The following is a 17,290-nucleotide window of genomic DNA, read 5'->3' on the forward strand; positions in this document are numbered from 1 at the left end:
AAGGGCAGTCTTGTAGTCAATGTGTCTGAAGAGAAGATGTGCTTGAGTTCCAGTCTGGGAAGGCAAACACGGTGATGGGAGAGGCCACAGCTGGCCATGGATGGCGGGCAGGTAAAGACCACCTCTGCTACTGCGTCTTACGGCGATCCTGGAAATTTATTCGTAAAAGGACTTTGAAATCGTTGAGCCGTTTAAAATGAGTGCGAGTAGCTGAGTCTGTGTGTGATATGCAACTTTGTTGTTTAAGGTAATTCAGTGTTCATCCCTACCTCCACCTTCTTCCCAGCATATCCCTTTTCTTTATCTAATTTTGCTCTTCAGGAAGCAAGCCAGGCCTGCTAAATGTGACCCATCACGACTCATTCTTAAGGGAAATTCATGGCCAAGCCTTCAAAGTCAACTTGATAGACTTGCAATTGCTGTGTCTGTCTTTGCCCCACCGTTGTCTTTTTCTTCTCCCAATTAGGTAAATCCCACAGCCCAGTGTACCCATGCCCTGTTGAAGATGATCTACTGCTCCCACTGCCAAGGTCTCGTGACTGTGAAACCCTGTTACAACTACTGCTCCAACATCATGAGAGGTTGTTTGGCCAACCAAGGGGATCTTGATTTCGAGTGGAACAATTTCATAGGTGAGCAGGCGATTAAGGTATTTCTGTTGCTATTGATTGCTAAGCTTCTGCCACAAGGAATGTTTTATTTATTTTTTAATTAAAAAAAATTTATTTTTTGGCCACGCCACGTGGCTTGCGGGATCTTAGTTCCCCGACCAGGGATTGAACCCAGGCCCTGGCAATGAAAGCGCAGAGTCCTAACCACCGGACCGCCAGGGAATTCCCTAAGGAATGTTTTAATTGTCAGTGATGAAATTTCTGTTCGTTATGTAGTGTTTGCCAGAGTTCTAACTGTACTCAGAGTTCACACCACTCTACAGGTAAATGTTCCCTTGAACTAATGGTGGCATTTCCAAAGACATTAGACAGACATTAGACGCAGCGAATACCAACTTTTAATAACAAGAAAGTGATTTTTTGACATTTTCCCCCTAAAGGTCAGTTTTAGTTCTGCATCATAGGCTGGTATCCATGTAAATGCTGGAGTACAGCCATCACTGAGCTGTGAAAGCGGCTTTTCAAATGTTATATCTGTTACATTGCAACCAAATCTTCTGCAAACGGCCAGATACCCATTGGGTATTTGGATCAGGTGCAATCTGATTGTGGAAATGTAAGGGTTATGTTTCTGTAGAGATTTAACAATCACAGACTGCTCTGGTGAGAATGGAAGGACTTTTGTCCTGATAATTTTAGAGGTCAGTGTTCTCGTCTACACCTAAAACTTAGAAAACCATTACTGGGAACCCAGACACCAATGGAAGTAAAGTGGCCTGTTTCTAAGAATGTTAATTATGTGGGAAGGGACAAATTATGGATGATTGAAATATCCAGTCATCGACTCCCTCGATGCCTGCTTAATGCATATGGGAATCCCGGAATGTTAGTCGCAGTTGTTGAAGCTGCTAGTGGTGGTGGGGCTTCACCCACGTACTATCAGCACCCCAAAACAAACTCAGGTTTTTCTCCCATACCCAGCCACATTTACGTAATTGTAGAATTTGAGTGTCTTTGTAAGCACCTATTTTTCACTTACTTGTCCACATCATGGGAACATGTACGCAATTTGCTGAGGGTTTTTTGGGGGAGGGGAATGCGGGGATTGGAGCCGGGGAATGCTGTTTAGTCTGCATGAGAGCTGATTACCATATTAACTCTGAAAGTGCATCAATAAATTGGCTCCAACAGATTCTTGAGAACACTGACACAAGGGAAAAAAAAAAAGATGTGAATATCAAACGCTTCAGCACAATTGTAGCCTAAATAGCTCAAAGCTAGAAGACCTGAAAAAAATCTTCCACACACAGAAAAGCCGAATCCCATGAAAGGGAAGGCATAAGACCAGTCAACACACACACGCACAAATGGCCCATCATGCCCAGAAAGAAGCCATGGGAGAAATTGTTGCTGGAAAATATTTCCCATGGAAATAAAAGCCCATGGCATTTCTAGATCTAAAGTTGAAAAGTTTTTTCTTCCTCTCTTTTTTAATCCCACTCTCACCCCCACCCCAAATGTCAAGTTTGCAGCTCACTTTTGCTAAATTCATTTTTAAAAAACAAGATGGTTTGCCTTTTCGCTTTCCCCTGTAACATCTAATGCACTAGTTGTCTGGGCAGAGCTGTAGCGTTTGCTATACAGTAGCAACAGTGTCTGGTGACAATGATCTAGTTTGGGTAACTTTTCTACAGGCATATCAGGAATGAGGTACACTATTCTGTTCTTCTAATGTGTCTGACAGAAACCATAACTCAGAAACTCGTCTTAAAATACAAATTCTTCTACATATTTTTTCCAAGAGTCTGCAGGTCCATATTAAAACCATACTCTGGCTTGCTTAATTAACGTCTTCAACCAGGTACTCTAAATCAAGGAGGACTTCCCTTGCTGCCACTATTCTCGCTGTGTGTTTTACAAATTACATTTGTTATCTTTGATGAAACAAAAATTCAACCCAAGTGGAAATTGGTAGGATTTCAGAATCAATTTTCTTCAGTTAATTTTAAGTGATACTTTCTGGAGGGAGGAGGAATATAATTATATCTAAGCTTCATTTTTTTTTTCCTAAGCTTCATTTTTAATGGGTGTTTTATTATTTATTTCTAATAAGCTGATATAAAAGGCCAGGAGTAATAGACATTGTTAATCTCCAGTGCTTTTTCTTGGATTTTCACAAGGGTTTAATTTGCTCTGTGGTTATAGAATTCAGTCCCAATTTACATACCTTTACTATAAGTTCTTTTTTTTTTCTTTGCAAGGAATTTCCCCCCCTTAAAATGACTGCAGTTAATGAATGGGCAAGGGATTTTTTCCCCACTTCTTTACATCAGATGTTGGGGTTAAGTCGGGAAACTGCCTTTTGTTCATCCAGTCGGGTCGCGAGGCTGAAGATTGGGTTTCTGATTATAGGCGGCACAGTGCAAGAGGAATCGCTTTCCCTAGTGAGAAGGGGCTGCTTTGTTGCCTGGGTGGCGGGGGGCGTGTCCTGAGCGCTAAACTCCTGCAGTTGGACTAGACCCTTTGAAGAGACCAAGGATGAGTTTTCCAACTCTGCCTTCTTGCTGCCGAGCCCTCGTGTCCCTCTCTTGAACTGTACCTATTAAACTGTCGTCCAGCTTTATCAAGGTGGATCCGAATAGTCAAAACACCTTGGACTTGGCTTCGTAAGAGGTTGGTTACAGGAAACCTTCTTTTTGAAAAATACTCCCACCACCACCACCACCACGAAAGTCAGTTTCTGGGAAATCATAAATTACGGGTAGGTGCAACTTGCTGTCCGTCGCATACTGCCGTCGTGGTAACATTCATCTGGCTCCTAGCCACCCTTATGAACGTCCCATGTTTGCTGCCACTGGGAATTTAGTATGAGGGGGTCGGGATTGCCGGCTGGGACGTCAGCCAGTTCCTGGCAAGAGGCAGGAGCCGGTCAGATAACCCCGCAAAGGGAGACCTGCAGCCTAGATCCATCAGAAGCAACAACACCGGACCAGCCATCGTGGGACTCCTCTTGGGGCTTCTCATCAGGGCCGTCCGCTTCTATGGAGGCGCCCACTGGATAGCCAGGCAGGACTTGCCCTGGGGCTGAGGGGCGGCTTTGGCTCTGGGTTGCAGCCTCCAGGCGGACCACAGCCTCACTCGCATTGGACACGCAACGCCATGGCAGCAGCGCGACAAGGGCCCGGCCCCTCTCCCTTCCCAGGGCCTTGTGCACAGCCGGCAGGCCTGGAGTTGACAAAGACACCAAACAGCCAGAAGAATTGGGGTTTATGTTCCCTTTCACAAACACATGAACACGTTCACGATCTGGCCTTTCCTTGCCACTAGGGGAATAAGTAGTGATGAGGTGCGCCGTTTCCTTCCTGTTGAAACCTCTGTGTTTGAGATGTTTATGGTCTGTCCCTTCATAATATTTTTCTCTGGAGCCAGCAACTCCTTCTCGGCTCTGAAGGCATGTGCTCTCTGGACGTGGCAGCCCTGATGCTTCGACAGTGATGAACACGTTTAGGTTGTGCGCCACTTGTTTACGAAAGTCCCCTTTTGCTAGCACATCAAACGCATTTTTCCTCTCCTCGAGCACAATGGTATATTCATGCTGGCAGCCTTTCCTTAGAGGTTGGAAGTGTCAGTTTATTGGCGCTTGCCACAATGCAACCTGAAACTTCATTTGTTATGACTTTCAAAAATATTGCATTGCACGGGCATCTATTCGTGGTTTGTGACATCGGAACTGTAGTTGAAAGAAATGAGCCCGTGCTTTAAAATGATGGGTTGCATTTGTTCTCGGGGGAAGGTGAAAGGTCGCTGACCAGATTTGGGTTCACTGATCTGCTGATGCCAGAACTCCTTTCCATCAGCGAGCTCGGGTAGAAGTTCAGCTGTGGCCTGCGCTTTGAGAGAGACACACCATCTTCTAGAAACTCGCCCTTCTTTCTGGCAGCTGTCCTTGGACTACCTGAAGGCTGTGGAGAATGTGAGCCTAACTCTCCTTTAAGGGGAAAGAACAAGTTTAAAAGTTCACTGCGTGTCATGAATGAGGCATCCTTTTTCTCATTTGGAGACTACCTTTCCAATTTCTTCTAATTTTACACAATAAGTATCAGGGAAAAATACTAAATCGCATAATCCCAAGAACCATGGATGACAAGAAAACCCATACAGTGCTTTTCATTTAAGAGATTCAATGTGTCCTAAAAAATTCTAGACTCCTCCAAAATGAAAAAGTGATTTCCAGAGTAATTAGTGAAGACTCGTATTGTGAACACATGGATTTTCTGTCTTGGGTTGTCTTTTCATTTGAATAAAAAGAGGTACAGGGCTTCCCTGGTGGCGCAGTGGTTGAGAGTCCGCCTGCCGATGCAGGGGACGTGGGTTCGTGCCCCGGTCCGGGAGGATCCCACATGCCACGGAGAGGCTGGGCCCGTGAGCCATGGCCGCTGAGCCTGCGCGTCCGGAGCCTGTGCTCCGCAACGGGAGAGGCCCGCGTACCACAAAAAAAAAAAAAAAAAAAAGGTACATGTTTTTGCTTTAAAATAACTCAAGGCCCTTGTATTTGAAATGGGAAGTTTATCTTAATACAAAAATTGCATTTCTCAAAATGTCATTATTTGAAAGGTCATTAGAGTTCCTAGGAGCACTTTCATTTGTATTTTCTAACTGCGCACTCAAGGATCTGAAAGGGTTTCATTTAAAAAATGAAAGAAAAGAATTGATATGCCAGGATTCGAACTGATTTATGTTTTTGACTCTTGTAAATGGAACATGCAATGAGAAGATCCGTGGAGGTCTCTGGGAGAACGGGAATGTTATTCTGCTTCCAGCCTTAGGTTTGTCAGCTGGGAGCTAGCTCAGAGCCGTTCAACGACAGCCACTGACACATGGAGGGATGAATAATCAGTGTGTTAGAAGGTTCCCGATTGGGTTTCCTTGCTGTGGAATAAAGCCTTCGTCTGGTCACTTCACACTCTAGAGAGCTAGTGGTACATACTGACTGAATGAAGTTCTGTGTCATAGAAATAGATCTAAAAGCATGAATTAATGATGATCATGCCTCCCCCTCCCCCCCAGCACCCCCCCCACCCCACCCAAGGGAATCAAAGACAGTAAAGTAATCAGACTGATCACTCAAGGCCAAGCTAATGATTTCCTTTGTATGCTGTATTGTTCTGCCCCAAACCTCATGTTAGATGCTATGCTGATGGTGGCCGAGAGGTTAGAGGGTCCTTTCAACATTGAATCGGTCATGGATCCCATCGATGTGAAGATTTCGGATGCTATTATGAACATGCAGGAGAACAGCGTGCAGGTGTCTCAGAAGGTAAGGAAGGCCGGGTCCTGGAAAGGAGAGGACGGGGCCCGCTCCAGCCTGCGATGTCACTTCCATCACGTGACCACACTTATGCCAATACAGGTTTTCCAGGGATGTGGACCCCCTAAGCCTCTCCCAGCTGGTCGGATTTCCCGTTCCATCTCTGAAAGTGCCTTCAGTGCCCGGTTCAGACCCTTTCACCCCGAGGAGCGCCCAACCACAGCAGCTGGTACTAGTTTGGACCGACTGGTGAGCACTTTGGCAGGAATGGCCGTGTTTAATGACAAAGAACTGAAAACATTTGCCCCAAATGCATCTTTATTTGGGACGCTTCCAACTGTTGGGTCTTTTCAAGTGAAAGTTTTCCCACAACTTTGCACAGGGATGTCAGTGAATCTGCCTCTTTGATTCCCTAGCTCAGAAATTTCATCCGTAGGCTAACAAATGGGGTGTGCCGAGGCATATCTGAACACCTGCCTTTTGTTTCACAGTGTGGGTAACACATAGGTTGGATCCTGAGTTGTAAAAGCCCGCGAGAAGAGACTGTGTCGTATCAGTGTATCTCCGGGGTGTGAGACCCGGTGGGCCTCAGATGGCGGTTCTAATGGAGAGCGAGAATGGACGGTGGATCTAGGCACTAGGCAACATTGTTTTCACAGAGCTTCTATTTCACCTGTTAATTCTTTGGGTGATTTTATACATTTTACATATCAGTGTGATCTGCATTTTTCTCTTCCACTACGGAGAGACTCTGAGATACTTTACAGTGATGAAAAGGGCACATGTGGAGGTGGTTTTGGGGTTTTACAGAGGTCTCTTTTTCTCTCTTTTTTAATGAGGTTACTGATGTCAAGGAGAAACTGAAGCAGGCCAAGAAGTTCTGGTCCTCTCTTCCTAGTAACGTCTGCAACGATGAGAGGATGGCTGCAGGAAACGGCAATGAGGATGACTGCTGGAATGGAAAAGGCAAAAGCAGGTTAGCCTCCATCGAACGGGTGTGCAATCTCTCCCTTCCTAGATGCCCGGAGACCTTTCAGAGAAGGTTTGCTCAGTTGTTTAGTCGAGGCAGCATGAAGCATTTCACAAGTAGGTGGCAACAACATGGAAGGCTTCTAGACATTCTTAGGAATTGGCTCTGCTGTAGAAGTGTCAGGAAGGCCCCCAGCTACTTGCAAAGAGTTCTGGGTCAAAGGTTTGTGACAGTGGTTATAAGCTGGTGTTACAGCTGCAATGAGGGATTGAGCGGTTTTAATAGTGTCATTATTTTTAATGTTTTATACCTGTGGTCCTGTGCTCGATGGCCTGGCCTCATGAAGTACCAGTTCTCCAAGGGTCTCATTCTCTTACTTGACGATGCTCTGTGTCCCTCCCCTACATACTCAGTAAGTTAGACAAGTACCCACTTCACTCTGACCCACCAACCTCCACGAAATGGGTAGTTTTCAAAAAGGTCACAGTCAGATTGGAGAAACATAATGTATACCCAGGAAAAGGAGAGATTCAAGTTATTCGAAAGGCAAGCACTTGCATTTCATTGCACTCCGTGGAAAATGCTAGAACCTAGGCAGGAATCTTTGACTGTCTTCTGTAACTTTTTGTTTTACTGATCATGTGAATGGGGTCATTCCTCATTGCAGGTACCTGTTTGCAGTGACAGGAAACGGATTAGCCAACCAGGGCAATAATCCGGAGGTCCAGGTTGACACCAGCAAACCGGACATACTGATCCTTCGTCAAATCATGGCTCTTCGAGTTATGACCAGTAAAATGAAGAATGCTTATAATGGGAATGATGTGGACTTCTTTGATATCAGTAAGCATTTGTGCTTCTAAAGGACAAATTGTTATAAACCTTGTGATGAGAAGCAGCAGAGTGAAATCTCTATTCCATTGTTTTTTTTTTTTTCAAAAATAGGTGATGAGAGCAGTGGAGAAGGAAGTGGAAGCGGATGTGAGTATCAGCAGTGCCCTTCGGAGTTTGAGTATAACGCAACTGACCACTCTGGGAAGAGCGTCAGCGATAAAGCCAGCAGCGCTGGGGTCCCCACTGGGGCCCGGCCCTACCTCCTCACTGTCTTCTGCATCTTGTCCCTGGTTATGCAGGGAGAATGGAGATAATTCTCAACCTTAGAGAAGAAGTGTTCATCATCAAAAAGGCACCGGTTATCACTTTTATACCATCCTAGTGACTTTGCTTTTTAAATGAATGGACAACAATGTACAGTTTTTACTATGTGGCCACTGGTTTAAAAGATGCTGACTTTGTTTTTTCATTCAGTTTTGCGGGAAAAGGGAATTTGTACGTAAGGTCGGTCCTGATTCCTCAGAATCATGTTAAATGTGGCTAACAGTGTAGGTACAGAACTGTAGTTAGTTGTGCATTTGTGATTTTTATCACTCTGTCTGTTTGTTTTTTTTTGTTTTTGTTCTGTTTGTTTGTGGGTTTTTTTTTTCTTCTTCAATACGGTCTCACCTTGTTTCTTACAAGAAAACCAGGGTCCTTTCTTGGCATGTAACATGTACGTATCTCTGAAATATTAAATAGCTGTACAGAAGCAGGTTTTATTTATCATGTTACCTTATTAAAAGAAAAAGCCCAACAAGCAGTAAAATTGCCATTTATCCCTGTTGTTTTTAGTTGCCTTATCTGGAGAGAAGAGGAGGTCATTTTAAAAATGTTTGTTAAGTTAGGACAGAATGTGAAGGCGCAAGGGGGCTTCTGAGTCACTTGTCAGGTTGTATTCAAACATCAGTACAAGAAGAAGGTTATACTTCATTTATAGCTGGTGACTGGAAGAGACTGCAGACTACCCATTTTGGTTGAGTTGGATTGTATAAACTAAGATCACAGGTCCATTTCTTGAAGCCGCTTAAAGTGTAGTCCATCTAGAAGATTCCTGTTGCATTCTCCCTCGAAAGATATAAGGCATGCAGGATATCGTAGTTATCACCTGTTCACACTTAGTTTGGGGGTGGGTTTGGTTTGGTTTGGTTTTTTTAATCCAGGCAAGTGAGCACGCCCACCGTTTGCTGGTCTTCATGTCCACACTTGACCCTCCTTGAATTGATATCCCAACAATCTCATTTGGTCCTTCTTGTTGCAGATTTCAACCCCGGTCATATAGAGGGAGCTGTCTGGGGGCTAGCCAGAACTGGGGTACAGCCTGGGCTCAGGGAGTAACTATCAACACTCAAGCAAAGTTTTCGTCCGAGCAGGTGTATTTGTGTTTGTTTTTGGATCCCAGGGTTGTTTTTTTTTTTTAAAAGAGATTTAAGATGTCTTATTTGAGTCTTTTTCTCTCCCAGCCCCGTCTGATCGGAAAGGCAAGGGTCTTGCCATGCATGGTTCACAGCTGTGTGCTACCCTATCAGGCAAGCAGCCCACTTGGGGAGATCTGAGCGTCCAGATTGTTTTTCATGTGTTGTCAGGATTTGGCCGGGGGCGGGGAAGGAGTCGGAGTAGGTAGAGCTGAGAAGACCACATCTTAGTGATGACCTTTAGCCGCTCGGGTGAACGGGCAAAGGCCATTATCTCTTGTCCCAGGCCAAAGAGTAAGTAAGCACTGCCTTGGCCCCTTTGGAGCCCTTTCTTTCCTTGAGTCCTTACCAAATGACAGCCCATAAAACTATGAGAATGTAACAAAACCATGTTAAAAAGAGTTCCCAGAAGTCTTCAGAAAGAATCACGCTCTGCAAGTCTCTTCCTGCTTTAGACAGCCATTAAGATCCCAACCAATTCCACGGAAGCTGAAACCCACAGAGAGGTTGTTTGTGTTATTGTTTAATCTTCAGTTGTAAGAGTAATTCTCTATTTTTATATTGAAACATAATTACTTGATAGCTCAGGGTCTACATTTCCTTCAACTTTTTACACCAAATTCTGTAGAATGGACAAAATGGAATATTGGGGGCTGTTGTCAACAGAGGCTTAATTTTATTAGAAGTAGCCAGTTATTTATTAAAGCATGATGTTAATAAAATAGGCATATTCTGGCTGGTGTGTATAAGTGTTTTGTTCTTTTATTTTTTAAACAAATCACAGAAGACATAAAATTGAAAAGGCGCTCCATTTATGTATGAGGAAAAATTGATTGTAAATAGCTAAGCTGCCTTGTGAGAACTTGGAAAATGTGCTGATACTTAGTAACTACCTCAGTTGTGAGGAATTTCCTTTTTAGCTTAGACTGCTATTATTTTTACTTGGTAGAAATGAATCTGGTCTCCAAAATGTGGCTCAAAGAGTTATCCCCATAGACTTTGTTAGATTGTTTTTTAATTTAAAACCTTGAACTCTGCCCAGCTGTTTTCTTTCAGTCAAGTTCTCGAAACCAATAACATTTTCCGAATTAAATATTCTTGAAGGTTCTTCTGGAGTCTAACTGATTTGTTTTCTTTCTTTGCATTTTTTTTCCTGTTACTCTGTTATTATTTAAATTGTCTCTTGCTTTTGAACTTGAATATGAAATAAACAAATCCTAGACTTTTCCACTCAGGTCTGACTGGATAACTCTTGGCTTCTAACCAGCTGGCAGGCTCACACCCCCACACCCTCCCCAAAACAGGAATAAAGGCAAGTTGAATATTTTAAAACCTAGGAGTTTAGCATATGAGGTAGAAAAAAACTTTGTGAGGAGACCTTACTTTTCCAAAGTCTCAGTTAATAGCACGTGAAGGGTTCGTGCTTTACAAAGTCGTTTCTCATCTGTACCTTAAGAAACAACATTTTACGACACTTAGATTTGTACTTTATTTCAAAAAGTCAGTAATTAGCACCTATGATTTTGATAAAACCATACAAACAATTGACTTAAATTTTTGAACTTTAGTTCCTGAGTGTTAGAAACCTAACAGTTTGCGGGTAATTTTTTACGAAAATTAACAGTTAAATTTTTGAAGTAAAATGTATCATGTGATGACAGAACCAGAATAAAAATAGGTATAGATGGTGCTACACAAAATTCTACTTGCCCTTTTGTGTTGGCAGACTATGTCCATTTGCATAGCTAAAAGGTAGTATGTTAATAACTACTACAGGAAGCCTCTGTGTGTGTGTGTGTGTGTGTGTGTGTGCGCGCACACACTCACTCTCAAGCAAATACCAGACTACCAAATACAACTTTCTTTTTTGAAATAAAAAAGCACTGAGAAGTTTCTTCCAACTTAAAGCTTAGTGGGAAAAATGTAATTCGGCATTCCGTGATACATTACACTTTAAAAGTTCAGTTTCCACTTTTAAACTCCTTATTATTTGCTTGTAAAAATCCTTTTTATATATGTGCAAAATGCCTGAAAGATAACCTGGTAATATAGGAGTTTTGAGTCCATCAGTAAGGCAAATGCCATATAATATTTATTTGTCTAATTTAGTTTTTACGTAGGTAATATATAGACAGGGTTTAAAAACCAAAACACGTACTATAAAGGTGCAAAGCGCACGTTTCTGTCCTGTTCCTGCATCTATCTGCCCAGTTACCTCCCACACATTAGATAAACTTATTAATTGAAGTTCCTTTATACAAATAGAAGCAAATATGAATAGATTTTTCTTTTTTGCCTCTTTACATGAAAGGTAGCATATTATACCCAATCATCTCATATTTTTAAGATTAACTTTAAAAAGTATTGAGAGGAGGAAGAGGGGTCCCTAAAGATAATGGATTCCTGTTCTAAAGGCATGGCTTCTCCGTGCTACCACAGTTTGGATTTTTACTGCATTTTGGCCCAGATTAATCTAGGTAATTTTTCAAGAAACAAACATGGAATTGACGAGGAGCAGTTGGGCGTTGTAGTGCTATCATCCTGGAGTGCACAATTAGGATGCTGCCTGTGGTTCATTAAGCTTCATTTTTGGCGCTTTATTTCCATATCATCACCAGTGAAGAAGACATTGGCAAGAGCGATTGGGAAGATCCTCTTAGAACACAGCACATTAATACCACTCTTAATGCTTGGAAATGGTTCAGAAATGAAATGTGCTCTGGAATCGACTCATATTTAAGAGAATGAAGTACTCTTAATGTTTCCTCACGCCCAAATGCCTGGAAGCACCATCAGCTGCCACACAGGATGGAGGTGAGGGTGTTAGGAAAATGTGTAACTAGATCGTCTGGGTTACTGCGTGATTTATCTGTCCGGCGGTAGAGGAATCATTAGGATATGCAAATGTCCACATTCAGTTTTCATGTAAGATTAAAGTTTTACTCATCAATGTTTGAAGTGATTTCTAAATTCGGAATTAATCAGTAAAAACTACAGAAATCCATTTCTCAGCATGAGTGTCCATGTGCGGAATTAAATGCCCATTTTACTCTACTTTTGACATTTAAATGTTGGGAATTCTGAAAAAATAATACGGGATCATTGTAAAGAATAAGGTTTTCATGTGTCAATCCTGTCAGGTTAAAGCTGATGAAAGGTGACAGGTGTGGTTAAAGAATTGAAAAAACAGCACATGTGTGTTGACCCAACATGCTTTTCTAAAGGTCTTATGGACTTTGATCAAAGTTCTCTGCACTTGTGTTTCTTAGCAGACAGAGTTGGAAGTCCTGTGTGTTTGTGTGTGTATACACACAATCATATCTACACACAGAGGTGTATTTGTGTATTTTCAAACACTTAATCCCAGTTAGACTCTACCCAGTTAGACTATCCCAGTCACTTATGGGCTACCCTGCTGGTAGTGGTGTGTGTTTGGGAAATGCACACTATATTAATAATAGCCTAAGGGAAACACAATTTGGAAGGTAGGTCTCCTGCCAAGAAAAAAATATATACACACATGCACATATAAAATGCATTCCAGATAGAACTTCTTAGATTTACCACTGCCTGGGATTTGCTTTTCTGCATCACCACTGACAGCCTCAAGCTGCCTGTAACCCACTGTTCTTGGTGGCTCACGGCATGGGCAGTTGGTGCCAGGTTGGCCAGAAAGAAATAATCATGGTCAGTGGGTGATTTTCTGAACATGCAGTAGGATCTCAATCCTCTTTCACTACATTTGCCCTTCAAGGTCTTTAGTGCCCCTGCCCTCATGTCTCTCAAGTGTAAGGAAAAATTGTTGTTATTCTGTTGGAGTTCTGAGTACTTTGGAACGAGCTCTGGCAGCAGCAAGGAACAGTTATTTGGGCTTGTTTACTGTAAAAGGGAAAGCAGTTCCTTGCCGTTAATTCACCTGTAACCTCTCGACTGAGCAGCGAGGTGGGATGAACCTGTGTGCCTGGCACAAAGCTGGGCCACGGCAATGATCTCACACGATCCGGCAGAGTAGAAATCCCTCCATTCTGCAGATGTGTCAAATGACTGGAAGAAGCTGGGTAACTTGTCCAAGGGGTGACAGGTAAGAAATGCAAGAACCAGGTCTGGAACCGAGGTTGGTCTGCCACAAAAGCCTGTTTATCTCAAGTGGTATTTTTCCTCTGATTACCCTCTTCCCCTTATTCCACCTCCCTGAATCATCAGGAAGGGGGACGGGGCTTGTCAGGCTTGCTGCACGTAGAGCTCTCCTGGTCCTGTGGAAGGGCCAGGGTAAGGGTCATGGCAGACACTGGTTGACTTGGCTGACCCGAGATCAGGGCAAGGAGTCCAGGACCACCTGGAGACAAATCTTGATGATGCCGAGGTTTTCTAACCGCAGTGGCAGTGGCTCTTTGCTCGGCCCGATTTCAAAACAGAAAGAGCTCGGATGATAGTGCAAGGGACCATGTGGTCTCTACTTGCTGGTTCTTGAAGAACTGGGATTAAGTCAAGTGAACCTGTCTGTCCTCTGCAGGACAGCCTCACATGACCCTGTGTGAATGGGCTCTGGGGGTGCCCGGACAGCTGCCTTGATCTGTTGAGAAGAATACCATGGTTTACGTTGGGAACATTCACACCTGCTTAATCAGCCGGAGCTTTGTGAGGACAGATGGGATAAATGGGGCCCAGTGAATAGTATCTGGGCTTCTTAAAGAGCCCTTGACAAGATTCCACCTTGCAAGTTACACCTGGGTCAGAGATTGGACACAAAGATCCGAGATAACAGGAGCTGCTCTAGCCTGGGGAGTGTAACAATAGGTTCCTCCTGCTGGGCTGGTCTCAGTTCATCTTAGAAAGGACAACATCTGAAGACAAAATGTGTGCTTTAGGGTCAAGAGAGTTTGACTTGCCATTTCCTGCCTCGGACAAGGGGGCGGAGGGGAGAGAACCCTGGAGCTTTTGTTGGTTGTTTCCTGAACATATGTCCTAGCATGCCCATCAGACAGTATGTGCTAGAAAAATTTGCAAGGTCCTTGACTAGAGGTATTCAGACCTTGTTACAAGGTCCAGAGAGACGTAATTTAAGATCGGCAGGGACTGAGGACTCTGCCTCCAAATGAAAGGCAAGTGTTGGCCTCACTAGTCTGAGGAGAATCACACCTCTAGAATCGGGAGTTGTGGGAAGGGTGAATTTCTATAACTAAAGTTTAGCCAACTGCCTTCTTAGAATGTGTAGATGGTCCCTTTTGAACAAAGAGGGTTTCTTCCCTTACTCAGTGAGTAGTGAGTTATGTAACTGGATAAACCAAAGATGCTGTGCGCTGATGATGAAAGAAATCCCTGGATCCAAGAGGTGGATCAGAGCGGTATGGGGGAGGAAGGCAGCGTCCGAGGTTGCTGTGAGGGACTGGTGTTCTGCAACTTGCCCCTTGGGCCACTGGCCTCCACACAAGTCAGGGCTGGCTGGATCCTTTTGTGCCTCACATTGTGTGATTTGTCTGCTAAGTTCCCATTTGGAGAAATGTACAAGCAAACGAATTTGCACGTCCTTGTCATATTGAAACAGACTCCAAAGATGAACTACCTAGAGAGGCCAGCTATTGGTGAGCAGAGGTCTCTAATGGCTCTGGATATGTGGGCCTCCAACATCACATGGGATTTGGGGCAGTAATCTGATCTATGACACGTCTGGCCTTGGTTTCTGCACGGGAGGACGAGGGAGGATGGGAGGACGAGGGAGCATGTAAGTCAGATGGGGTCCTTATCGTCAGGAAGCCACTGGGGAGAAACGGGGATGTGGGACTAACTGGTCTGGGGATGGTAGTGTGATAGGTATGCGTAGTGAGGCGGCAGAAAGGAAATGTGCGTAAAACGCAGAGGCGATGCGTTTGCTAGTATGGGACTAGGGAAGCGGGTGCGGGGTCAATACGAAGCTCTCAAAAGCCAGGCAAGGGAATTGAAAATTCAAGGGGGGCATAAGCTAACGCAAATAATTGAATAGGATTTGACCTGATGCCCAGGGTGTATAAAGAAGATGAACTAAGTATGGGGTCGTCCTTGGGTTTGACAACGTGCTCAACACTACTCTACAGCCTAAAGGCTCAGCTCCCTTCATAGCCCCGTACACTCTAGCCTCTCCCAGATGATCTTGACTTGGAACTTACTGGTGAAGACAACCCAGTTCCACCCAAGGAGTACTTTTTGGACATCCAGACTCAGAATGCAGTCAGACACATTAAAAGCGCTCCTCCTGGCCTCCCAGCCCATCACACCCTTGCATGCCAGCCATGCACACGCACACATCTCCATTTCTTTGGGCACTGCTTCCAGCTCACCTGCATGCCTCTGCCCACACAGGCCCTCCAGAGCTCCAAGGCATCTTGGGCCACACCCTTCTGCTCTGGCCTCCTGGCTCTGCAGAGAAACACAGAGAAGGATCCTTGGAGTCTGGTTCCCCAGACACCGTCCTGCAGGGACCTTGGGATTGCAAGGGAGTGGGGAAACCTCTGCAAGCATTAGACGGCCAGCTTGAGGGATGAACGGGCCAAATAACCATCAGGTTAAGGAGAATCCCTGCCTGCTTGCCTCCTGCCGTCCCAGGTGGCTTGTGTCATTTTGCCCCTTGGGTGATCACAGTTTGAAAACTGCAAAGCTTGACTTCTTGCTGGGCTTTTCTCTTTTAGACTTCAGGAGCTGGGAAACAGGTTGGGGCCTGGACAGGAAGGAGCTCCAGCTGCAGGGACTCCAAGATCGTGGCCCCATCTGCCCTCTGGGCGCCCTCTCTGTGGGCTGGGAACTGTCCACATTTAGAATGGAGCTAGCCTGGACGCCGACTATTGCCGAGTGATAGCAGGAAAGCTGCATTTACATCAAAGACTGAGGTTTTCTAGAAAATGAGCAGATGGGAGTGTGAAACCTGCTTCTTGCTGGCAAGAAAATATTCTAACTCTCTAATGATGACATATTCTGATTTGAGGGTTCAAAACAGGAGAAGCTCCAAAGGGTCCCTTTACCCCTCCACCCTGACCTTTCACTGTTCTCCATCCCTAAAATACACCTCTTTCTACTCTTCTCTACCAGAGCCCCTAGAGGAGAATTCCACACACTAAGCCTTTTACCCAGGAGGCAGGCAAGCAGGACACTCGGGCGAGCACCTCTTCAGCCTCTTGACCACCCATCCCCATCCCACCTCTCTCCACCATTCTCCCACATTTCCCGCCAGACTCTGAGTTCCTGGGGAGTTGCCATCTGCTTTGTAAAGAAAGGTTTTTCTCTCCGGGTCACATAAGGAAGCTGCACCGGCTCCTCTGATTCCAGAGTTGCCAGGGAGAAAGGAGAAAGCTATGCAGAAGTGTTTCCCAGGATCAAATTCCCATCTGTATCTCCCCAAAGAATCCAAAGTGGTCTTGGAAGACCATTATTGGAGTGAGCGGGTGATTCTGAGTAATCCCCTTGTCTGTTTTTCCTGTAATCTTCTGGCCCAGACCACATGGATTAAAAGAGTGGTTTCGCCACATCTCTATAAGACATTGAGAGGACGAGATCCGATCGAAGATTGTGGTATCAGTTAAGACGCTCGTGGCTACAGTTAGGATAAATCCAACTCAAAATGATTTAAACAACAAGGGATTTATCATCTCACATAACAAGACGCTGCAATGTAGGGAAGCTCCAGGGATGGTTGCGCCTCAACGTCATTATGAAGGATCCAGAACCTTTCCATCTTTCAACTTTGCCAACTTCAGCATGTTGGATAGCTTTGCTCATGGTTGAAAGATGGTTGTAAAACTTCAATAAAGCTGAAAAAAAAAAGATAGCTGTCACAGTTATAGTAATAATACATCTTCACACGCAACTTCCTGCTGGTAGCAATGAGACTCTTTTTTTATTCTCAAGTCTCCTTTGAAGAGCTAATACCCTCGTCCAGCAGACATCCCCTCACCTCTCATTGCCTAGAATCAGCTCACATGCCCTGAGCTGTTGAGTATGAAGGCTAACCGAGATTCATGCCCTGGTCGGAGGCCAGTTTTACCTGAAAGATGTGGGTACAGGGAGGGGGATGAACACTACCCTGAATAAATTAGGGGATGATCGGCAAGGAAGAAGGGAGGAACATCTATTGGGTAGGTGAACA

The 17,290-nt window shown here is 44.4% G+C and overlaps 1 protein-coding gene across 1 annotated transcript in view; it reads left to right on the top strand.

Annotated features, from left to right (window-relative positions):
* The window catches only part of GPC4 (glypican 4), a 108,989-nt gene extending 98,705 nt beyond the window's left edge, over nt 1-10,284 (top strand). The window contains exons 4-9 of the mRNA XM_060136993.1: nt 467-632; nt 5,798-5,928; nt 6,022-6,168; nt 6,759-6,895; nt 7,557-7,732; nt 7,835-10,284. Of these exons, the coding sequence (XP_059992976.1) occupies nt 467-632; nt 5,798-5,928; nt 6,022-6,168; nt 6,759-6,895; nt 7,557-7,732; nt 7,835-8,037 (960 nt within the window). The 3' untranslated portion in view covers nt 8,038-10,284. The remainder of the gene's footprint in view (nt 1-466; nt 633-5,797; nt 5,929-6,021; nt 6,169-6,758; nt 6,896-7,556; nt 7,733-7,834) is intronic.
* Nucleotides 10,285-17,290: the final 7,006 nt, after the last annotated feature.

Source organism: Lagenorhynchus albirostris, chromosome X (assembly GCF_949774975.1).
Source record: "Lagenorhynchus albirostris chromosome X, mLagAlb1.1, whole genome shotgun sequence".
NCBI classification, from domain to species: Eukaryota; Metazoa; Chordata; class Mammalia; order Artiodactyla; family Delphinidae; genus Lagenorhynchus; species Lagenorhynchus albirostris.